We start from the raw sequence: 25,777 nt of genomic DNA on the forward strand, positions 1-25,777 counted from the left end.
TCATATCTTAGATTCCAGTGGCTCATGCCACTGGAAGCCAGCTTTTTTTTTTTTTCCAGTCATAGGGCTTGAACTCAGGGCCTGGGCACTGTCTCTGAGCTCTTTTTGCTCAAGGCTAGTGCTCAACCACTTTGAGCTACAGCTCCACTTCCAGTTTTCTGGTGGTTAGGAGATGAGTCTCACAGACTTTCTTTTCTGGGCTAGCTTCGAACTGGGATTCTCAGCCCTCAGCCTCCTGAGTAGCTGGGATTATAGGTATGAGCCACCTGTGCCCAGCATTTTTTTGACAGTACTGAGTGTGAGCACCAAATTGTCCTGAAAAATATTAAACCAATCAACCTTCCCATTGCTCCTAGTCAGGCAGGATTTACATCTTCCAACTCTTTACCACTCTCCAAAATACCAAAATGAAGAAACAAAACAAACCACAAAAGACATCTTACTGGTATTTGAAACTTCTGTTGCTTCCCTTGTAGCATAATTAAACATGATTTCATTTTTACACACTATTTTTATATATACAGATGGTCACTGACTTAACAAGTGTTCAAATTTTTGAAATTCATGATAGTGTGAAAGTGATATGCACTAAGCAGAAACTGTACTTCAAGTTTTGAAGTCTTATCCTTTCTTGGACAAGTGATGGGAGATACTCTCTTTTTTTTTTTTGCCAGTCCTGGGGCTTGGACTCAGGGCCTGAGCACTGTCCCTGGCTTCTTTTTTTTTTTTTGCTCAAGGTTAGCACTCTGCCACCTAAGCCACAGCACCACTTCTGGCCATTTTCTGTATATGTGGTGCTGGGGAATTGAACCCAGGGCCTCATGTATACGAGGCAAACACTCTTGCCACTAGGCCATATCCCCAGCCCCGGGGAGATACTCTCTTGAGAGGCCAGGCACCTGTGGCAAAGGATAGCTCCTCTCAATCAGCCACACGTTTATGTTCATGAGAGGAAACCGCTCTGCAGTGCCCTGTGTTGCTAAGCTATGATGTCTGACAGGTTATGTGCGTTCAATGCATTTTTCACTTAGAATATGTTCAATGGGTTACCAAGACAGAACCACATCATAAACTGAGGAGCACGTGTGTTTGTGTGTGTGTGTGTGTGTGTGTGTGTGTGTGTGTTTTCTCCTAACTTCCCCTTCTTATCCAAAGCCAGTTTGTGTCCTTGGCTGTCTTTTTAATAATTTAAAATGATAAGAATGTTGTTTCTTAAAGAAAAAGTATCTGTTGTATGAATTCCAAGTAGTCTTCCTACTTTCAATCTTGTTATGGCCTTACCTGTGTAAGAAGTTTTATGTTTTGTTTATTGGTTTTGTTTTTGTCGCCAGTCCTGGGGCGTGGACTCAGGGCCTGAGCACTGTCCTTGGCTATTTTTTTTTTTTGCTCAAGGCTAGCATTCTACCTCATGAGCCACAGTGCCACTTCCGGCTTTTTTCTATATATGTGGTGCTGAGGTCTCGAACCCAGGGCTTCATGTATACAAGGCAAGCACTTTACCACTAGGCCATATTCCCAGCACAAGTTTTATGTTTTGAAGCAGCCAATTTCATTAAATTTTTCCTTTCAACAGTTTTAGTTTGTTGTGGTTTTTCTGAAAAAGATCCTTAGTGTCTCTCTCTCTCTCTCTGTCTCTCTCTGTGCATACACACATACACAAGCATGTATATGTAATATGTTTAAATATACTATTCATATTTTAGCTAGAATTTTCTATTATTTCTATTTTTTACTCTGAAATTTTCAAATCTTCTAGAATTCATTCTGTTTTTTTTTTTTTTTGTTTGTTTGTTTTTTGCCAGTCCTGGGCCTTGGACTCAGGGCCTGAGCACTGTCCCTGGCTTCTTTTTGCTCAAGGCTAGCACTCTGCCACTTGAGTCACAGCGCCACTTCTGGCCATTTTCTGTATATGTGGTGCTGGGGAATCGAACCCAGGGCTTCAAGTATACGAGGCAAGCACTCTTGCCACTAGGCCATATCCCCAGCCCCTAGAATTCATTCTGATGTAAGATGTGAATTCAGCCTTTTTTACTCTTTCCCCTTTAGTGAGGAGTTAATTATTCTAAGAAATCTTGCTAACATCTCTTACCTTTTCCTTGAAGATTTTGTTATTATTATTTTTGTTGTTCTTATCATTATTCAGTTCTAGGGGTCAAACCCAGGAGGTGTTTGTGCTAGGCCAGTGTTCTAGGGAATATACTCATATATTCCCTAGCCCCAGCTTTTGTTTATATGTATCTGTTTAGGGACAGAATGTTATTTTTGAGGAATCTATTTCTGTTCTGTTGCTGCTTCACTTATGGTGGGGTTAAATTATTTTAATTTTTGATAAGGCTATTTTTTTTGCTTTTTAAAAATAACCTGCATTGTGGCTGCACAATAGAGAGACAAAGATAGATAAGAGTGAATCCAATGGAATTACCCTTAAGTAATCCAAGAGTAGGGTCATGGGAGACTATAAGATGAAATGGATAGAATCTATTCTATTTCCAACCTCAGTCATTTCAAGGTATTGAATATTTAGTTTTTGAAGTATCTATACGTTACCTGCTCTATTAATTTTTTCAGTCTACTTTAAATGTATTTAATATTCCTGTTATGCTCATCCTACACAGCATCTGTGAATGCACGGATTAGGGGCAATTGTTGTATTTTTTTTTTCTTTTTTGGCCAGTCCTGGGCCTTGGACTCAGGGCCTGAGCACTGTCCCTGGCTTCTTCCCGCTCAAGGCTAGCACTCTGCCACTTGAGCCACAGCGCCGCTTCTGGCCGTTTTCTGTATATGTGGTGCTGGGGAATCGAACCTAGGGCCTCGTGTATCCGAGGCAGGCACTCTTGCCACTAGGCTATATCCCCAGCCCGTATTTTTTAACTCATGAAATGAATCAGCTGGCAATTAATAAACACTGTCTGTGTGATGCCTAAAGTGTATGGGCTACCAGAACCTTGAGAAAATGTTTCTGAGCACACTGCTCTTTTAAGGTTTGCATAGGAAAGCCTTCATTAGAAGGGGACCCCTGGGTTGCATAGCAACACATATAGGTCAGGCAGGATACAGGTTGCATTGGTAGCTGTGGTTCATGAAAATCAAGATGTCCACTCTAACAATGTAAGCACCTTCCCCTGTAACTATTATGTAATCAAATGATTTAAAAGCTTTAAAAATGTTTCAAGTATTGCTATATTTTTTGTGCTAATTACTGCTACTATGGTCTGTTTCATGTACTCTTTTTTTCTTATTTTGTTTTTTTTCCCCTTAGCTTTATATATATATATATATATATTTATTTATTTATTTATTTATTTATTTATTTATTTATTTATTATCAAACTGAATTACAGAGAGGTTACAGTTTCATACATTAGGCATTGGAAACATTTCTTTTTTCTTTTTTTTTTTTTTTGGCCAGTCCTGGTGCTTGGACTCAGGGCCTGAGCACTGTCCCTGGCTTCTTTTTGCTCAAAGCTAGCACTCTGCCACTTGAGCCACAGCGCCACTTCTGGCCATTTTCTGTATATGTGGTGCTGGGGAATCGAACCCAGGGCCTCATGTATACGAGGCAAGCGCTCTTGCCACTAGGCCATATCCCCAGCCCTAGATACATTTCTTGTACTGTTTGTTACCTTGTCCCTCATTCCCCCTCCCCCTCCACCTTTCCTTCCCCTCCCCCACCATGAGTTGTTCAGTTAATTTACACCAAACAGTTTTGCAAGTATCATGTACTCTTAAATAGGTTAGACAAAGAGGCTGGAGGAGTAGATCAGTGGAAAAGTGCAGGTTTAGCATGCCCAAGGCCCCGAGTTCTGAAAATAAAACTAATGAAATGAATCATACTCCACAAATTTAAAATACTTCCTAGAGTTTGATGCTTCTCTAAGGAAATTCATCCTCACCAAGGCCCTGGAAGGCCTGAAAGGGGCCTCAGATGATATCATAGGCCACTCACAATGTTCAGGGGATGATAAGACCTCTTAGAATTTATCTGTAGGCTGAAATTGACAATAATGCTAAAGGCCAGAGCCTCTATAGCCTTATCTCTTGGTCTTTATTAAAGGTTTACAAAGATAAATGGAAAATGTTATCCTATCCTCACAGAGATCTAATTAAGGAACTCCACAGCAGGGAATCAAATATCTTGTTCTGATCTGTCACAAACACTTACTCAGATGCAAGTTAAGTACACAGCAGTTTTACCCAAAGGTAATTTTGGCTTTTAGTCTTTCACACTCAGCTTTCAGAGTCCACGCTGAACACCCTCAACAATGATGTTAATGAAGGTTACACATTTGCTGGCAGTAAAATCTCCCTGAGAAATGGCTGCTTTAATCTCAATAGGGGATCCAAATCACTTGTATGTTTTGTCCCTGTGTGAGTATGAATGTGTGTGTCTATGTGCATGCGTGTGCACCTGTGTGCCAGTCCTGGGGCTTGAACTCAGGGCCTGGGCTCTTTCCTTGAGGATTTTTTTTTTTTTTTTTTGGCTCAAGGCTACTGCTCTACCACTTGGGCCACAGCCCCAATTCCAGCTTTAAAAAAACAAACAATCAAAAAAACATTGTAAGGGGCTGGGAATATGGCCTAGTGGCAAGAGTGCTTGCCTCATATACATGAAGCCCTGGGTTCAATTGCCCAGCACCACATATACAGAAAACAGCCGCAGGTGGTGCTGTGGCTCAAGTGGCAGAGTGCTAGCCTTGAGCAAAAAGAAGCCAGGGACAGTGCTCAGACCCTGAGTCTAAGCCCCTGGACTGGCAAAAACAAAAAAAAAACAACAAAAAAAAACCATTGTAAAAATAACCCAGATCCCTTCTGTGGGTAGCCATGGAGATTAATTTCAAATATTTAATTGGTGAGATGTATTAAAAAGGACAATGTTCTTCAAGGGCATCGAATAATATGACTCACATTAAAAACAACAACAACAATGAACCCACCAATTTTGTTTATCCTGTATGTTTTCAATGATAAATCCCACTGGTTTCAGGATTGGTGGGGGGGGGGGGGGTGGTGACTGTAGAAGAGGCAAATGATTACCTATCAGAAAAGTCTTATTTTCTCAAGTACCTCTCCTTTCAAAGGCCTGTTCATCCTTAGTTTCCTGTCATGGAGATTCCCTTCCAGTAGTGCATCTGCCCTTCAATTTGGAAGAGTTTCTTACCTCCGATTCTCCCTGAACTGAAAGCCTGAGGTAACCTTTTCTCTGGACCAAAGTCCTCAGAGAGGGCACATTCCCTTTTAATGTGCACTTTTAGGATGTCTCATTTGCATAATCTGCTTTCTGGAAAGCTTGTGGAGTCTTATGCCAATTAAATTTCACCGCAAGTTTCTCCAAATCTACTTGCATGGGGTTGGCCAGCTTTTGCTGTCTCCCCCCCACCTCCTCCCCAAACTAGTGGTATGACCTAAGTGGAATTTACCTAAGACGATACAAAGCTTCCAATTACAGTTTCAGAGAACATGGTGCCAGGTGATGTAATTCTATCAACAGAGTTTCAAACCAGGGTTCAGGACATGACCTGTGGAGCGGAGCATCTGCCAGTGTAATCCTGAAGCAGCTATTTAAAGATCTCCCTGGCAAGGCAGAACACAAGCCTGGAGGATAGGGGAAGAACGGCAGCCAGGCCTTGTTCTGGGCAAGCCACTTGCTGGAAGCAAGAAAAGGGCAGAAGAAAAAAGTACTATGAGGAAGAAGGGCTCTGCCTGAGTAGGCTCCTTACTCTCACTTTCTTTTTCTAAAAAATTAATTTACTTTATTGTTATTATCAAGGTGATGTACAGAGGGATTACAATGACATGAGTCAGGTACTGAGTACATTTCCTTTCGTACAGTGTCGTCTGTTCCCTTGCTCTCTCCCAGTCCCTCCCTCCTGTCTCCACCCACAAGTTTCAGCAGTGTCCAGTGAGCTCCATGGCTGCATTTTCCCTACCAATTTCCCTTTATTCTCATTTTCTTCAAGCACAGATTGACAGGGCCACATGATGTCAGCCTGCAGATCATACCTGTGCTTAGGTACTTGTGGCACACAATTGTCTCCTTGTCTTTCACATTGTCATCTGATGGAGGTGCAGAAATCTTTTGAATTTATGAAGTTTAGATGCTATTTTATGGCCCAAATATCCCTCCCATAGGTACTTAAAATAAATCAGAGAATTCTAACTGTGAGAGTTGCCAGTGATAGGATTATGCTTTCTGTTGTTTTAGGGCCTAAGTTCTCTATCACATCATCACCATTTTACAAGTTGGTAGCTACACACAATTTTATAGACTTCAAAAACCTCATTTGCCAGAGGTTTGTTCTCTTAGGTAGGGTTCTCCCAGGGGTAGACAGTAAATCAAGGATTCAGATATAAGAGGTTTATTAAGGAAAGGCTCCCTTGAGATACCCGTAGATGAGTAGAAAGAGGAGAAGGAGAAAAGGGAGGAATCCTGGCCTGGCTCCCAGGGACCACGGGTATAGACTGGGCTTTGGATTCCCAGATGAGCCAGCCAGTGGCCTTGGCCAAGCCAAGTGGTGGGGTAGCATGGAAAGTGGGGGACCACAGGGTACTTGTTATGGATTCTTTGGCTCTAGAACTAGGTCACAGGTGCCAGCCTTTAACTATAGACCACTTATCTTTGGGCTGGGCACAAATAGCTGGCAAGAGACCCTCAGGGGTTCTGAGGGAGGCATCCATGTCACCTGCAGTACTGCTTGCTCTCAGCATCAGCACCAGTTACGGGTCTTTCATCACACTCTGCTTCAAGAGATAACGAATGATATCTTTTGACAGCCCTGGGGTGGGCTCTTCATCATCCAGAGAGGCATCTGCTGCTCCCAGAGGGTAGAAGTGTGTGTGCTTGGAATGCTTCTGCAAGATTGAGCAGCCATCCTGGTTGAGGATGACCTGTGCCATCTGGAAGCAGCGGAGGGTATACTTCTGGCTCTCCTGGCCCTTCAGTTCAGTGATTTTCTCAGACAGGCACTGGCAGACAGATGCAGAGCGTGGATTCCCAGAGGCTAGCTGCAGATGTCCAAACACATCATAGAATCGATCTAGGGATTTCCGGAGTCCAGCATCCTCTTCATTAGTCTCTGCCTGGCCTTTCAAAGAAGGGTCTGGCCACAAGTTCTCAGAGGTCCAGGAGTCCTTCTGTTCACTATTCAGGCTATTGTTGCCTGCAAGATAAAGCACATTCCGATACTTCACCACACAATGAAAAATACCAGAAAGCAAGACAAGAACAGATGATGTGGGCTGGGAATATGGCCTAGTGGCAAGAGTGCTTGCCTCATATACATGAAGCCCTAGGTTCAATACCCCAGCAACAAATGTAGAAAATAGCCAGAAGTGGCACTGTGACTCAAGTGGTAGAGTGCTAGCCTTGAGCAAAAAGAAGCCAGGGACAGTGCTCAGGCCCTGAGTTCAACGCACAGGACTGGCAAAAAAAAAAAAAAAAAAAAGAACAGATGATGTCTCTTTTTCAATGCAATATGCATACTGCTCCTGAGTGACTGGCTGTGGGAAGAATCACATGATTCTATAATCTGTCCCCACCACTCTCCCTTCCTTGCTCCTGACAAGAATGTCCTATAACTCTAGGAAATGGAAACAAGAGGTTTTTACTTTTTTTTTTTTTTTTTGCTGTTTTTGTTTTCTTTCCTTTTTGTTACTTATAGTTTGTATATTTTTGGGAGCATAAGGGGAGGCACAGAAATGGAGGGACAAAGGGTGAACAAATGCAGCAGTTGAACTCACTGAACACTACATTGAAAATGAACTGTACAACTTGTGGGTATGGGATAGGAGGGAAAAACATGGAGAGAGCAAGAGTGAGAAAAAGGGTAGCACTATTCAAAAAGAAATGTACTCTTTACCTGATTTATATAACTGTGACCCTTCCCTACATTGCTTTTATGATGACAATAAAAAAGAATGTCCTACTTGAATACATCAGGGGTTCTTAACTTGGGATCCCTGTATTAAATTCAGGATGGCTGTGAACTTAGGTGGAAAACCCTATTTATTTTCACTAACTACTTCCTGAAAGTAAGCATTTCCTTCTATGATGAATGTAGGCAACAAACCACAGTATTAGTACCAGTCCCTGTGACCTGGTTACCAATGGATCACAGCTTTTTTATATCACATAGAGTGTGTTTAAGATATATATATATATATATATATATATACACACACATACACACATATGTATATATACATACATATATACATACATGCTTAAGGCTGTGCTGTAAAATGAATTATGTTCCCATTAAATTCATGTTTCGCTGAAACTCTAAACCCTCTTGTGACTATGTTTAGGAAGGACCTTTAGGAAGTAAATAAGGTTAAATGAGCTCCTAAGGAGAGGTTCTCATCCAATAGGGGAAGGGATAGGGGAGGGAGGGGCAGACAGATTCCAGCTCTCCATGTGCAAAAGCAGAGGCAAGACCATGAAGAAGACTGTCCATAAGTCAGGAGAAAAGTTCTCCCCAAAACTAACCATGCCAGTACCCCAGCCTTAGGTGTCCAGCTTCTAGAACTGATGCTTAAAGTAGTTATGGTATTTTGTTCATCAAGCTGAAAAGACTAAGATTACTTTGAAATTACCATTGCCATTAGTCCTGATAATAAATCCAATTACTGATGCAGTTATTTAAAAGAGCATATTCAAAATTTGAAAATTAAACCTATTGAAACTGTTGTAGGAAAGGAAAGGGGAAAGAGATAGAGGGGTGAGTTTGATTGGGGTATGTAATATGTATGTAGATAAATGTTGCAATAAAACCCCATCACTGAACTGAAGCCCTTGAATGGGTGGATGGAGAGGGGAAGGAGATCCTTTTTTTCTGGTTCTATATCAAAGAAACAGCAGAAGAAGACTTTCTGGCTTATATTCTTCACAAGTGCCAAATTCATGAAAACCAGGAGACTAAAGACAGACATGCAACGTGTGTTTTGGTTTTGGTTTTTGCCAGCCCTTAAACTCAGGGCCTGAGCACTGGTCCCTGGCTTCTTTTTGCTCAAGGCTATCACTCTACCACTTGAGCCACAGCACCACTTTTGGCTTTTTCTATATACGTGGTGCTGAGGAATCAAACCCAGGGCTTCATGTATGTGAGGCGAGCACTTTAGCACTAGGCCATATTCCCATCTTGCAACACATGGTTTTGAATGGCTTATTTTTCAATAAAGTGTTTTACTGGAACAACTGGACCATTGTGAATGGTATCACAATTAGATGGTAGTGATGTTCTGCTACTCAGTTCCTGTTTAATTCTTTTATATAAGAGAATGTCATTGTGATGAGAAAGACATTTGTTTCCACAAACAGCATACATAGAATTTCAGGGGTAAAAAGCATCAGGTAGATAAGTCACTCAAATAATTCATGAGCATGATATTGTTCTAATTTTTTAAAGAAAATTCCTGGAGAGATAATTGCTATAACTTTCTACTTTAAAGTAAAAAGTGTGTGTGTGTGGGGGGATACCATTGGCTCACACCTATAATCCTAGCTACCCAGGAGGCAGAAATCTGTAAATCACCACTCAAAGCTAGCCTGAGCAGAAAAGATAATCAAATTCCTATTTCCAATTAACCACCAAAAAGCTGGAAGTGGAGCTGTGGCTCAAGTGGTGGAGCATCATCCTTGAGTAAAAGAGTCAAACAAGCTATCAAGGCCCTGAGTTCAAGCCCCAGTACACACACAAATACCTAACCAATCAAAAAAAGTCTTAGCCCAGGGCTTGGAAAGTAGTATTTGCCTTTTAATGGTGTTGCTGTTTAAAGAAAGGAGTGAAGACTGGGGCACACAATGGCAGGATGAGAGATGAGAGGTTCCTTGCCATCTCACTTCCCACAGATGATCTGGTCAGAGACAGGAGGATGGGGACTGAGAAGGACAATGGGAAGGGAAGGGAGAGCAGAGAGATTCTTAGCAACAATGCTGGGGAAGTTGGAGAGTTCTTGAAATTTTGAAATTGCCCACCTGACACAGACAACCATTTGTATGAACTGTCCAAGTAGCATGGTATGTACGTCTAAGTAATTGGCCAATACATTTAGATATACTGAAGTGTGCGTGTGTATGTGTGTGTGTGTGTGTGTGTGTGTGTGTGTGTGTGTACATGTATATGTGTGCGTGTGGATGCACTGGTCTGGGGACTTGAACTCAGAATCTTGGTGCTGTCCCTGAACTTCTTTGCTCAAGGCTAGCACTCTATCACTTGAGTCACAGCTCCACTTCTGGCTCTTTGGTGGTTAATTAGAGATAGGAGTCTCATGGACTTTCCTGCTTAGTCTGGCTCTGAACTGAGATCTAGCCTGTCTCCTGTATTCTACATGCAAATGTCAAGCAGACTGCAAACCATCTTCAAAGAAACAACCCTTCCTTCTTCAAAAGGACTGTGACATATGGCTTGAGTCATTTAATGTAAGTTATTTTGAATACTGCCTCCAGTCCATTTCAGCCTTTAATTCCCTTTCAAAAGTGCTTTACAGCAAGTCCTAAGCTTTTCCTCTAATGGCATGCTGTTGTGGTCTTTGGAGTGTCATTCTTTCTTTACCAGCATATTTAACTGATCACTTTTACCTCCCTGGTGCATACCTAGATGGAGAGAAATGTTGGGTCTTCCCTAACTCAGTTCCTGCTCAGTGGTACATTCTCACCACTGTGTTCAAATCCCACTCTGCCTGTTGATTTATAGGTTTATAGGGTTTTCAACTAAGAACAGTCATGTCTACCCTAGGGTAAGTCTGAAGAAGTCTTTGTGTCAGAGATAACAAAGTGCTACTTTGGTGACTGAAGTCCAGGATATACACATCCCACAGTGTGCACAAGGCAGTCCCAAACAACAAAGAATCATCCTTCCCCAAAGTGCTGATAAGATCCCTCCTCTCCCCACTCCAAAACGGGAGATGAACACTGACTCAAAGGATGGATTCTGGAAGGAACTGGAAGTGAATTCTGAATCCCTACTGTGCTGTAATTGGGTGACTTGCCTTGAGCTCCCCAGGGAATCTTTGCTATGAATCCCCCTTCCTTGAGTACTACCTTTCTTACTACTACCCATGTACATGGTGCATTTCCCCTTCTCTGACTTTGAGATGCACCCCTCCCGCCCCAGTTCCATTCCCAAAGATTCTTGTATTATCTAAACTGGGAGGAGCTTCCCTTCATATTTCCATATGCTTTCCATCAGAAGTAGGATTTCTTTAGAAAGCCTAGTTGATATCATGACTTTGCATACATTGTTTCAAGGTAAGCTATTCATTAGAGCATACACGTATTACTTTTTCCTTTGCCCAGAGAAAAGGATAACAGATATTTTTCATTCTCATACAAGTGAAAATACTTTTATTTTCAGGAGGTGCAAATGCGAATTCAGTAATTCAGGACATGAATTCAGTAATGCAGGACAATCGATGAAGTTGGAACATTTGAGATTAATGGCTGTGGTTTGTGAGAGATGCCATTAGCCAAACCTCAATGGCTGATGGGTGATTCTTCCAGAGAATTTTACAAGGCTACTTCTGTGGTTAATAAATGCACAGCAGGTTTTTTTTTTTAAAATATCTCTGTCAAACATTTTAGCCTTTAACAAGTTGCTGCTAAATGGATTTGAAATTCAGAATTCTGTCTCCTTCGTGCATCTGTACTAATTGACGCCCACCTTGTCTTGTTTGTCCAGAGTTCCTTCTACCACAAGTAGCTAATTAGAGAGATCTGTGATTCAGGGCTGTACAAGGCCAAAAGAACAGAAGCCTTACTTTTAAAATATGAGAAAGCATATTTAAAGCTGGGTGCTGGTGGCTCATACCTGTTACCCAGCTGCTCAGGAGGCTGAGATCTAAGGATCGAGGTTCAAAGCCAGAGTGGAAAGGAAACTCTGTGAGATGCTTATCTCCAATTAACTACACACACACACACACACACACACACACACACACACACACACACACACACACACACCAGAAATGGAGCTGTGATTCAAGTGTTAGAGTGCTAGCCTTGAGGGGGAAAAAAAACAACCAAAAAACTTAGGGACAAGTCTAGGCCCTGAGTTCAAGCCCCAAGACCAACATACACACACATACACACACAAAAAAAAAAAAAAAAAAAAAAGAAAGGAAGGAAGGAAGGAAAGAAAGAAGGAAGGAAGGAAGAAAGAAAGGAAGGAAGGAAGGAAGGAAGGAAGGAAGGAAAGAAGGAAGGAAAGAAAGAAAAGAAAAGAAAAGAATTCCCTTACTGTGGTTGTACCCCTGCTACCACTATATCTCATCTGAATACCCTGGATTCTGTTTGTACGGGTATTAGAACTGGGGAAGGGAAAAGGAATATCAAAATTGAGAGACAAAGGACAAAAAGACAAACTATTCCAAAAGCAATACTTACTAAACCATTTGGGGTAAATCAACTGCACAACTCTTGGGGGGAGAGGGAAAGAGGGAGGGAGAAGGTGGGGGAAAATGAAGGAGGAGGTAACAAGTTGAACAAGAACTGTACTCACTGCCTTACATATGAATCTGTAACCCCTCTGTACCACACTTTGACAATAAATAAAAAAAGATTACAAAAAAAAGAGAAAAGAAAGAAAAAGGAAAACACAGGATTTTTTTTTTAATTTTTGCCAGTCCTGGGGCCTGAATTGTCCTGTGGCTTGGGCACTGTCCCTGAACTTCTTTCACTCAAAACTAGCACCTTATCACTTGAGCCACAGTGCCACTTCCAGCCTTTTTTGTTTATAGGGCACTGAGGAATCAAACCCAGGGCTTTATGCATGCTAGGCAAGCACTCTACCACTAAGCCACATTACTAGCCCACATAGGATCTTAAGAAAGAAGGAATACATGGCTTATAAGTGTCTTTCTATGTTATCTTGATGGGAGCTGTCCATCTGACAGGGTGCTGTACAACACATTCTTAAGTCCCCAGGCCCAGCAGCATTGTTTTGTCTGCTGGAGGTTCCCAGGGTTGCATGTGCCAGGGATGTGTCCTGGTCATTAATAGTCATTTATAATCACACTTTTGATGCACCACTTAATTGTGTGATGGAGTCAGACTTTACAGAGGCCTCACACAGCCCTGAGCTTCCACAGGCAACAAACAATACCATGTTAAGTCTATCAGAAACTAAGGCTCACAGGTCAGAGGTATGCCTGCTGGGCTGCAACTTCCTGCTGTGGACATTATTTTTCTTTTCCTTCCTAACTTTTCTGTTCCTCTTAACCCTGCTACCCACTCCACAGAGGAGTGAACAGAATCACTGTCTGCAGCATTACTGTGAGAAACCTTGTTTTTTTCCCCCCTGGCCCTTGAATACATCAAGCAAGCTCCTCTTTACATTTGTTCTTCTTCATGTGGGTAAGTCAGGGTTTTATTGTTGTTGCTATCACAAATTCCTGAGAGAAAACTTAGAGGAGGAAAGGTTTATGTTGGCTCCATTTCAGAGGTTTCAGTCCACAGTCAGATGGCTCGATTGTTATGGGACCATGGTAAGGCAGAACACGATAGCAGCAGAACTGGGTATGTAGTGCTAGTGGCAGACCACTTGCCCAAGTGCGAGGCTCTGGGTTCAATTCCTAGTACTATAGGAAGAAGAGGGAAGAAAACCCCAAAAAGCTTGTGGCAGAGAAAAGTTCAAAGGTATGCGTCTTATGACCCCTTTCGTCCAACTAGGTCCTGCTCTCCACAGTTCCACTACCAACAGTCTATTTAAATCTTGAATCCACCAATGGATTCAAGCATTGGTTAGGTTAAGGCCTTCATGATCTAATCTCCTCAAACCAATCAAATACATAAATACTTTCTTCACTTGTCTGTTTCCCTTATATTCTTTTGATGTCTCTTAAAATTTGATCTTTTTCAATGAGCTTTCAGTATCAGTCAGAATAGAACAGTTTATGCTACATGCTATATAACAAGTAAGCACTAGATCTCAGGGCCACCAAACAACAAAGGGTTAATCCTCATTTGGCAGAATTGTGTCCCACTATAAGTATACAGATACACAAATGGACCTGATCACCCTGAGCAGTACCCCTGGACCCAGTTTCATGGAGCAGCTGCTGTGTCAGCATAGCCAATTGTAACAACAGAAGGAAAAGGAGCCTGGTGAAGCAGGTGGTGGCTGGAGAAGCACTGCCACTGCTGTTCACCTTTCACTGACCAATGTGAAGTCATATATATGCTTAAGTCCAATTTCATAGGATGAACAGGGAAAAGTATCCTGTAGGGAAAAGCAGAAGGTACAGGTGAACAGCAATTTGTTTACTACGTCTTCCATGTAAAACTATATTTCCCATTTTTACCATAGCCAAAAAGTAGCAGCAATCCAGAGTCTCATAGTAAGGGAATAGCAAAACAAATTGTGGTGTATGCGCACAATGGAATAACATTCAGCCTTTAAAAGGAAAGATGTTCTGAAACTGACTATAGCATGGATGAATCTTAAGGACATTAAGTGAAATAGGACAACCACAGACAGTATGGAGTCTCTAGAGCAGTCGAGTTCACAGACACCAACTACCATCATGGTTACTAAGGCTAAGAGTGAGGAAAATGGGGACTTGTTAGGTGATGAGTAGTTTTAGTTTTGAAACTTGAGAAGTCGTTTGGAGATTGGTCGACAACAAGTACACTTAGCACTAATGAACAACAGGCTTTAAAATGGCTAAGACAGTAAATTGCATGTTACTACAGTTTAAAAAAAAAACTGCATGTTCCCCACTCCCCTATATCTGTCTCCCTTTCCTGCCTTACATTTAGCATATATATATATTTTTATCCCCCACTCAGGGATCTTTGTCTCTCTTGTCACCTGCTATATCTTGAGAACTAAAAAGGTGCTTAGCACAAGGTCAATACTCAGCTCATGAATTATTTTTTTCTTTTATTTGATGAGCTTCATTTTCAAAGACATAATTAGGGCTGGTGTAGAGTACTTGTCTATCATGAGCAAGGCCCTAGGTTCAATCCTCAGCACTTCCTGAAATCAAAGAACAAAAGACTTCTTGTTTCAAGGAAAAAAATTAAACTTTATTACTGTGTTTAATAAATCCAAGCTCAGGCTGAGAATATGGCCTAGTGGTAAAGCGCTCGCCTCATATGCATGAAGCCCTGGGTTCAATTCCTCAGCATCACATATATAGAAAAAGCTGGAAGTGGCGCTGTGGCTCAAGTGGTAGAGTGCTGCCTTGAGCAAAAAGAAGCCAGGGACAATGCTCAGGCCCTGAGTTCAAGCGCCAGGACTGGCAAAAAAACAAAACAAACAAACAATCCAAGCTCCTAGGCCCTAGTAATTTGTGAACTGAAGAAATGAGTGAATGCAATTGTCTGAGACACATAAGCAACTCAAGTATGAGTAGCTAAATTCCTACCTATTCCCAATCTGTGTACTATGCATGGACACTTCCTAAAGACTGACATGGTTTAAAGGGAGAAAAAACCCTTTATAATAGAAAAGTAGGGAGTTTCATATACTGTAAGAAATGGTGACTGGATAGCCATATACATCAACCTCTGTGCTGGGTGAAATAGCATTCACTAGTCAAATGTGCCTACTGAGTACCTATAACATATTACAATGAAGACGTAAGCACAACATCAAATCAGATCTCAAAGATTTATTTATTTTTATTTATTTATTTTTTTTGGCCAGTCCTGGGCCTTGGACTCAGGGCCTGAGCACCATCCCTGGCTTCTTCCCGCTCAAGGCTAGCACTCTGCCACCTGAGCCACAGCGCCCCTTCTGGCCGTTTTCCATATATGTGGTGCCGAGAGCTTCATGTGTAGGAGGTAAGCACTCTTGCCACTAGGCCATATTCCCAGCCCCTCAAAGATTTATTATATAAAAATAATATAAAAAATACTGACTGGACCGAAATGAAATGTTAATTAAATATGCCGAGTTAAAGAAAATATGTTGTAAAAAATAGTTTTTATTATGTGTTTAATTGTGGCTGATAGGAAAATTTAAGTGATGTGAGTGGCTCAGATTATGTTTCTGTTGTTGGATGGCTGATCTAGACTTTCTTTAGAGTTGTGATCTAAGAAGGCTTTGACTCCATAGTTACCTTTCCTGGAAGTTTATGCTGAAATTCTTGGAGATCAGGTAACATTCTAAAGGCAGCCAGGATGAAGATTCACAGTGGCATTGTATCAGACCATTTTGGTTGCTATAATTAAATGCCTGAGGCTAGATAACTTGATAAGAAAAGAGCTTTATTTATCGCATAGTTCTGGAGGTTCAAGGACCCATATCTGGTGATAGTCTTCTTGCTGGCAGAGATGGTGTAAGGTATTACATGGCAAGAGATGGGAAGAGTGAGTGACTCTGTGTGTGTGTGTGTGTGTGTGTGTGTGTGTGTGTGTGTGTGTGTGTTCCTGCCTCTCTCCCGCTCAGAAAACCACTAGTATTCAATTATAGGGGCTTCTCCATGAAGACTAGTCTATTCCTAAGCACCTTCAAATGGCCCCAACCTCTTAATACCATAGTCTATAAATTATGTTTCCACCCTCTTTACCCCTAGTCACTAAAGGAATTAAATTTCAACCCACGAGCCCCTGCATAACAAACTCAAACCATATCTAAACTGCAGCAAATGTGTTATCCCACCCTGTTCGGGAAGCATGAGATGTCCACAGATGCTCAGGTGCTGCATTGTCCTCCTCTGCCAGTTGCCCCTGGAGACCACTCTTGCAAGGAGCCCAGATGTCTCTACTTTCCAGACTCAATCAATGATTATAGAACATTTACCACCCGCGGCATCGGGTTTGTTCCAGTGATAGCTGGCTAATGCCCAGGAGGCAAATGCTGAGTAAAGCTGAGATGAACAGGTGATGCTGAGGCCTGAGGGATGTGTCACTTCCAGTCAGATAAGATGAGGAAGGAAAGCACACCAGCTGGGGGAAAGCCAGAGGAAGGCCTGAAGAGAGCAATGTCCAAAGGCAAAGGGTATAGTAGTCTGGTGGGGGAAAGGAATTCTTAGAAGGCAGATTGGGTTAGAGTCTTGAGGGCTTGTGTGCCTGGTGGACAAACCAAGTAAACGCTGCTTTTGTTTTGTTTTGTGCTGGTCTGGAGGCTTGAATTTGTTTTTGTGCTCTCAAGTGACTTACGTGCTTAGTGGGCCTCAGTCCAGTTTTTCTGCTGGTTAAATGGATATAAAGTCTCTTGGACTTTTCTGCCTGGGCAGGTTTCAAAGCACATCCTCCAAGTTTCAGCCTTCTGAGTAGCTAGGATTATAGGCATGAACTGCTGGCATCTGGCTGTAAACACTGCTGGTAACCAGCCAACTTCAGGCCATTTCTTACTGAAAAAGTATACTATTATTACAGTGATGAAGCCTTACTAGGGCAAAGGGAGAGGCGAATGGTCCTAGTTCATGCCTATTGTCCAAAGAGCATCCTCTTTCCCTCTGGAAAGAAGGGTCACACTGCTCCTTCCATGTGTATATGCACAGGGACACATTACACAGAGAACCTGGTGCTGGAGGTACACAGGAGACAGTCCTGCCTCACATCATCACAACAGTGGGGGCGGGGGGCTGGGAGGGAGCTGAGGTTGAGCCTGGAAATGGTCCCAGCCCATGGTATAACTATGTAAGTGACTACAGATTTTGTTTTCTGTTAAACCTTAGATTTATTCTACTCCTCAAGAGCCTTCTGTTTATTCCTGGTAAATAATGACCTCATTCCCTCTACCTCATTCACTCTACGCAGCTGCATCTCACTTGATTCCTCTTTCTGGTTTGTCCACTGTTCCCTGCCCACCCCCCCATCCCCTCTCCCCCACCCCTCCACCTCTGGTGCCCACCATCCGCCATGTAATAAATATCAGCCTTGGAGTTCTAAAACATCTTGTATGCTACCTTAATAATAACAAAACCAACCACACACACACACACACACACACACACACACACACACACACACACACACAAAATCAACATTGTCCTTAGAGCAACCAGGCAACCCAGTTTTTGAATTTGCAACTGTTCCTTTAAAGAATAAATTTCACAAATCCCTAGAAAAGAGGATATCAAGATATCAAGATATTTAATTCAAATTAACACTTCAAAGGGATGTCTGGCTTAGTCAGGTGCTTTTGAAGCCACAGCCAGAGACCATACTTGTTTACATCTGAAAGATAAAACTGGATGAATCACCCAGAAGGAAATGGCTTTTGCTTGTCACCCTTTATCCTAATGACAAATAGATGCAATGTGCAAAGGACAGAGTCTTCTGAGAGGCTAATATTAGTTGGGGAACAAAATGAAGGCAGGGAAAAAAAGCAATGATTATGTGACCTGTAAATAGCTCACAAATTAGGTGTGAGGGAAATCTGATATAGCAAATGTTCTGATTTACAAATTCTTATTTTTATCTTGGCAAATGTTACATTTTTGCTAAGAGATTAACATGATCTAGGAATCATAAGCTTTAACATACAAGTTCATAGTACCCCCCAACTGACAACTGACATACTGTCACATTTATTTCAAATCTGTTCTCTTATTAAAGATTTCAATTAAGTTAGCTGTTCCTTCATTGATATTAATTTATTTGTCTCCTTCTAGCCCATTATATATTTTATATATGAGTTATAAACTTACATGTAAATAATTTATAGACATACATATATATTATATTGTTGCTTTGTGTGTGGTGGTCACTTTAATTTTGCTTTAATTTTGTTTTAGTGACAAATCCCAACCAAAATAGCCCTCATAAAGTCAGCTTATCACTACCAAATGGTGACAATACTGCATTTCCATGCTATTTAATAAAGAAACCGTAAAGGATTTGGAAGGCATCTGACTCTACTGGCCCATATTTTCCATACCAAGTCTCCAGAAGCGCCAAGTAAAAGGATTTCACAATTCCAACATGAAAAGTTCTATTGGCTCACTCATTTTCTTAAGTCCCTGTGATCTTAAGATGGCTAGCCTTTGGCATATTAAAACCAGTGATAGATTTATCTGCTGGCAATGATAGGCCAGGCAGGGGAGCTCAAAAGTCTCCCTAAATGATTTAGATAAGGAAAGTTTACCAACTACCAGCTTAGAACATAAAAATGCTAAATAGCTCTGTGTCAGTGGCTCACACCTGTAATCCATGCTGCTTAGGAAGCTAAGTTGTGAAGATCATAGTTCAAAGCTAGCTTGGGCAGAAAAGTTCATGAGACTTTTACCTACAATTAACTACTAAAAAGCTAGATGCCAAGGTGTGGTCCAAAGGGTAGAGCACTATCTTTAAGCAGAAAAAGCTACAAGACAGCAACCAGACCGAGTTCAAGTTCTAGTACTGGCAAGCTTACCCAAAGTGCTACGCAATCGTCCTCATTGCTGAGATTGAAGTTCACCCAGAAGTTTCATTTAAAACAGCCTGTTTTTACATTTTGTCATATAAAGGAGTAACTAAATTAAAGGATTAGAATTTTATTTAAGGGCTGGGAATATGGCCTAGTGGTAAAGTGCTTGCCTCATATACATGAAACCCTGGGTTTGATTCCTCAGCACCACATATACAGAGAATGGCCAGAAGTGGCGCTGTGGCTCAAGTGGCCGAGTGCTAGCCTTGAGCAGAAAGAAGCCAGGGACTGTGCTTAGGCCCTGAGTTCAAGGCCCAGGACTGGCAAAAATAAAATAAAATTTTAAAAAATTTAATTTTTTGGTGGTGTTGAGGATCCACTGCTGGGAAGAGCCCATGGTGTTCCACATGCTCTCAGCCCTACAGATCATTATTTGATTCCTTAAATAGTCAGGAAGATTTTCTGGCTCAACTCTTCTCATTTTCTGGCCTAGACCTTTATAGCCAGAGCTGGAAGAACTGTGATTCCCTGACCCTACCCATATCCTAGGGAACAATGTCCTCTGGGAAAACAGCTCTGGGCACCTTTGCCCCGGAATCTAAACACAGGACAAGGGAACAGGAGAGATGGTTTCTTCTAGAAACCATTTGGAATTTGGAGCTTCATTGAAACACCAAAAGCAATTGTTTAAGATGTTTCTGCAGTAACAAGTTGAACAAGAAATGTACTCACTGCCTTACATATGAAGCTGTAACCCCTCTGTACTTCACTTTGACAATAAAGAAAAAAATGTTTAAAATGTTTTTTTCTCAAAAAAGTTTTAAGCTTTCATTTCATATAGGACATTTCTGTGGAGTTATTTCATATCCTGGCCTAGACAGTAAGAGCTCTTGTAAGCAGAAAGGGAAAGAAAATGATTTGGATATTGGTTGCTATGGTAACACTGCTTTTTTTAAAATTATGACTGTTGACTTCAGTGCAGTTAAACATCAGCCCCTAAGATAATATTTGAAACATTAACCTTAGTTATAAGACAAATACAAGCACTCTAAAAATGATGGTTGGCAAGAGTTATTATAATAAAACTATAATAAATGAATGCTTGAAATACCATAGTTTAATTAATACACACTAAAAAATGAGTGACAAGGGCTGGGAATTTGGCTTAGTGGTAGAGTGCTTGCTTAGCATGCATGAAGCCCTGAGTTTGATTCCTCAGCACCACATAAACAGAAAAAGCCAGAAGTGGTGCTGTGGCTCAAGTGGTAGAGTGCTAGCCTTGAGCAAAAAGAAGCCAGGCACAGTGCTCAGGCCCTGAGTCCAAGCCCCAGGAGTAGCAAAAAAAAAAAAAAAAAAAAAAAAGAGTGACAAGAATAGGCTTTTTTTTGGCTTTTTTGGTGGTGGTGGTGGGAGCAAAAGGATATTATTGAAGTCATTTACCTGCATGTATGAAAATAGAACAATGAAACCTGTTGAAATTGAGGAAGGGGAGATAAGGGAGTGTGACAGGTAGCAAGTTTGATGAGGATACATTATATATATTTCCATTGTTTATGATTAGAATACAGTATCTGAGGTATGCAGTATATATATATATATATATATATATACATATATATATACACACACATTTCTATTGTTTTTGGAAATGCTACAATGAAACACCTACCCTCACAACTAATATATGTTTATTTGTTTGTTTTTGCCATTCCTGGGGCTTGAACTCAGGGCCTGGGCACTGTCCCTGAGCCTCTCTATGCTCAAGGCTAGTGCTCTACCACTTGAGCTGCAGCACCATTTCCAGTTTTTTCTGTTTATGTGGTTCTGAGGAATTGAACTCAGGGCTTTATGCATGCTAGGCAAGCGCTCTACCACTAAGCCACATTCCCAGGCCGTATGTTAATTTTTTTTAAGTTTAAAAAACAACAACATTGCTTGAAGTGTTGCTAGACACATTAAATTTAGCAGGTAGATTGTTCCTGGGCTTGGGGAAAGCCAAAACACAATCCATTTTTCTTAAAGAATGGAGGGCTCCCACAGTCCACCCATACCACAGGAAAATAATTGGTGATTTTAACATTTAAAGAGGTACAGAACAAAAGTCCTAACAACACAGTTCCTTGCAGTGCTGACATTTGCAACAAGATTTCTCAAGAGAAAAAGTAACATCTGTCACAGGAGAAGTCTGACATTTCTATACTCAGCAGTTTTTGCTAGATGTAATAGTAATAGTACCAGTGCCTAAACTTGGTGCCTCAAGTTCTTGCTCAGCAACTGGTGTTCTTTTACTTGAACCATGCTTCTAGTCTAGCATTCTGCTGGTTAGCTGAAGAGAGAATCTCTCAGACTTTTCTGTCCCAAATCTTTGAACCTCTGTCTTCCAGGTTTTAGCCTCCTAACTAGCTAGCTAGGATTACAGGTGTGAGCCACTGGCACCAGGCTGCATGCAAATTTTTGTAAGCAGGCTTTACTCCCTGTCAATCAAGAAGTCGAGAGTTGAAGTATACACAAACACATCAGAATGTACTTCTACAGTTCACTGTTACTCCTTCACCCTTGTCACTGCAGTTTAGTGGTGGAGCACATGCCTAGCATGGGTGGTGGTAGGGAAAGAAGTCATCTCCCTAGGGAGCAAACTATTATTTGTAAAATACTGACTCAGCTCAGAGCATGTCAGGAATTGTCTTCACTTCTTCTGGAACCTTCTTCTGAGTGTCTCACTGGTAACAAATCTCCATGCTGAGGTCAGACTTGCTTTTTTTTTTTTTTTTTTCTGTAAGCGCTTGAACTCAGGGCCTGGGTACTGTCCCTGAGCTCTTTTGCTAAAGGCTAGTACTCTACCACTTTGAGCAACAGCTCCACTTCCAGTTTTCTGGTGGTTAGCTGGAGATGAGAATCTCATGGATTTTGCTGCCTGGGCTGGCTGTGAACCTCAATCCTCAGATATCAGCCTCCTTACTAGCTAGAATTATAAGCACGAGCTCCCAGCTCCTAGTGTAAGAATTGCCTTCATGAAAAATCTGGTAAGTAATGTGTGTGCTTGAACAGGTAACATCATACAGAGTAAGTTAAAAGCACAGTTTATCTATGAAGGGAGCTGATTTTCTTATGTTTCATAAGTTAATTTTAAGAGCAATCTTCACAAAAGAATTCCCAAAATCAGTTCTGTGCAATGCCAGGCAGTGCAGCTTCAATATGTACATACACTCAAACTGTTGCCCTGTAAGGTGAATTGAATTTCAGGCTTAATAAGTACTTACAGTCATGAACAAAAATCTCAATATTTTTGTTATGACCAATTTGCTAGCATGGATTTTAGGTTGTAGAAAACTTGAGCTATAGCCAGGCACTGGTGGCTCACTCCTGTAATCAATCCTAGCTACTTCAGGAGGCTGAGATATGAGGATCAGGGTTCAAAGCCAGCCCAGGCAGAAAAGTCTGTGAAACTCTTATCTCCAATTAACCTCTAGAAAACCAGAAGTAGAGCTGTGGCTCAAAGTGGTAGAGCACTATCCTTGAGCAGAAAAGCTCAGGGACAGTGCCCAGGTCCTGAGTTCAAGCCCAACAAATGACAAAAGAAAAGAAAGAAAAGAAAAGAAAACTTGAGCTATGTGACCTCGAGCAAGTTACTTAAAATCTCTGAATCTCATATCCTCACCTACACAATTGGGGTAATAGTAGCTTTTATTGCTTGAAGCTGTTATAAGAATTAAATGATATATTAGCATAAAATCTAGGACATATAAAGGCTCAAAGAATAAAATATATTTAATAACTATTACCATAAAGTTGTTATATCTATCTGTTAAGATGTGTGTCATTTAATATCTGGGATTTTAAAAAGTAAATTATGAATGCTCTTGTATTTCTATGCAGTGATAGATGCATGTGAGAAGCAGAGTGCAGATGAACAAGTATTTACGGTGACCGTAAGGAACATCACCTCTGCCAAGAGCTCCAGATCCATCCTGATAGCCGCAACAGCAGGGATGAATCACAACCAGCATTATGCATCGCACAGCCATAAGACTGCCTACAGAGGGGTCCCAAGTGCACCCACTAGGAAGCAAACATAATCCCAGTGCGGGTGGATCAGCAGGTGCCCCAGTGTGGGGGTGTCAGAGAACACAGAAGCCCAGGCTGCTAGAGTCCTCAGCTGTCCCCAAACATATGCCCCTAGGGGAGCCAGCACCAGCCTGTGGGTAGGACTGAAATGACTCAATTCCGAGAGTGACAGTGGTATCAGTTGAGAACAAGACAAATCAGGTAAAGAGCTTTGGGAAAAAAGTCTGGCCTTGGACTCATAAATAAACTGAAGAAGGCAAAACAGGTTGGGTTTTCTTTCATGTTTTCTTTCACTTCTTAGTTTAATGTTGTGAAATAAGGCAGCAAAGATCTGGCCTTTACAAAATGACTGCTAGCTGAGTCAGAATTGCAGTCATGAGTTAATTTAAAATGGCAAGATGAGACTTGGAAACACAATGACAATAGTTATGAGACAAGTCTCTACCCTTCTGGTACCCATTTGCAGTTGAACTTGAGAACAAAGCTTTGAATCCTTTCTTTCTCCATCCTTTACTCCCTCCCTTCTTTCTTTTTCTTCCCTCCCTCCCTTTCTCCCTTCCTGCCTGCCTGCCTGCCTTCTTTTCTTTCCTTCTTTCTTCCTTTCACCAGTAAGGCTTGAACTCAGGGCTATCCCTGAGCTTTTTCCACTCAAGGCTGGCTTTCTACCACCTAAGCTACAGCTCTACTTCTGGCTTTTTGGTGGTTAGAGATATGAGTCTCATGGACTTTCCTGCCTTGGCTGGCTTCAAACACAATTCTAAGTAGCTAGAATGAAAGGCACAAGCCACTGACTCCTGGAGATCTCAGTTTCTTAAGTGATCATTAAAATGCTAAATTTGATCTTAGCCAGTTCTCCCATATATCCAAAGTTCATTCTTTTTTTTTTCTTTCTTTCTTTTCGCCAGTCCTGGGGTTTGAACACTGAGCCTTGGACTCAGGGCCTGAGCACTGTCCCTGGCTTCTTTTTGCTCAAGGCTAGCACTCTGCCACTTGAGCCACGGCGCCACTTCTGACCTTTTCTATATATGTGGTGCTGAGGAATTGAACCCAGAACTTCATGTATATGAGGCAGGCACTCTTGCCACTAGGCCACATTCCCAGCCCCTCAAAGTTCATTCTTTAAGAGTACTTAAGGGCTGGGAATGTGGCTTAGTGGTAGCGTGCTTGCCTAGCATGAGGCCCTAGGTTTGATTCATTAGTACCACATAAATACAAAAATAGATTAAAAATTTTTTTAAAGAAAAACAAGGGGCTGGGAATGTGGCTTATCAGTAGAGTGCTTGCCTAGCACACATGAAGCCCTGGGTTCGTTTCCTCAGCACCACAAAAACAGAAAAAGCCAGAGGTGGCACTGTGGCTCAAGTAGGAGAGTGCTAGCCTTGAGCAAAAAGAAGCCAGGAACAGTGCTCAGGCCCTGAGTTCAAGTCTCAGGACTGGCAAAAAAAAAGAAAAGAAAAATGAGTGCTTAAAATAGAACAATAGTCATAGCACCTATGTGAAAGAGCTATATGGAAAGAGCTATATTGAATCTTGGAGCATTTTATTTCTTTGGTGTCATGAGCCTGTTTAGCTCACCAAGGGGGGTACCTTTCCTTCAAATAGTATTCTAATGCTAGACTTTTATCCAGGATCACATGAGACTACCTTCAAAATATAGTTCAAGTCCATTCTATATTTTATTTCTCAAATCCCATTCCATAATAAAACAATTTTGTAAAGTTATTCAACTTCAAAATTGTCTTAGGTTGATTTGATTTTTCTTTAAAAAATGTAGCCAGATATGGTAGTACACACCTATAATCTGAGTACATGGGAGACTGAGGCAGGAAGATCTCAAGTATTCATGTGCATATGAATATATATTCATATGTATATATTAAGCTATATAACATGATTTTATATATATATCAATATAGATGTATTATGTATATATACACATACATACACAAATGCTCTTGATGTTTTGCAGAAGACTTTTTCCCCCCCTCTGTAACCCACTATTTCCATTTCCTTCTCAAGCAATTAATAACTTTATCTTTCTAATTCAGCCCACACCTGCTACTCTGGTAGCCTCTGAGCCCCACCCTTGTTTGAAGTCATTGGTCCACAGAGCAAAATAGCTGATCAAACACTGCTTTGAAGAAAAAGAGAAACTGATTACTCTTGCTCTCCCATGATACTCACTGCCTTTGAAGAATGAGTATGCAAAAGCTTCATTTGAAGAAAGTAATTAAGCTTTCTTTTGGTCAATAAGCTATGTCAATCAACAGAAGATAAGCCCAGGCAGAAGTTAGCATTGTGAAGTTATTACGAGTAACTCTGGCTTATCAATAATTGTAGAATTTTCTATTACCTGAGGCCCTCCTTAAATTCATTTTATTCCATGTACAGATACATAAGCCTATAAAGGAGTACAA

The 25,777-nt window shown here is 41.2% G+C and overlaps 1 protein-coding gene across 3 annotated transcripts in view; it reads right to left on the bottom strand.

Annotated features, from left to right (window-relative positions):
* Positions 1 to 5,920: 5,920 nt before the first annotated feature.
* Shld1 (shieldin complex subunit 1) overlaps positions 5,921 to 25,777 on the bottom strand; it is a 62,382-nt gene continuing 42,525 nt past the window's right edge. For all 3 annotated transcript variants that reach the window (XM_048348832.1, XM_048348831.1, XM_048348830.1), the window contains exon 3: positions 5,921 to 7,157. In XM_048348832.1, the coding sequence (XP_048204789.1) occupies positions 6,715 to 7,157 (443 nt within the window). In that variant the 3' untranslated portion in view covers positions 5,921 to 6,714. The remainder of the gene's footprint in view (positions 7,158 to 25,777) is intronic.

The sequence above is a fragment of the Perognathus longimembris genome, chromosome 6 (assembly GCF_023159225.1).
Source record: "Perognathus longimembris pacificus isolate PPM17 chromosome 6, ASM2315922v1, whole genome shotgun sequence".
Taxonomy (NCBI): domain Eukaryota; kingdom Metazoa; phylum Chordata; class Mammalia; order Rodentia; family Heteromyidae; genus Perognathus; species Perognathus longimembris.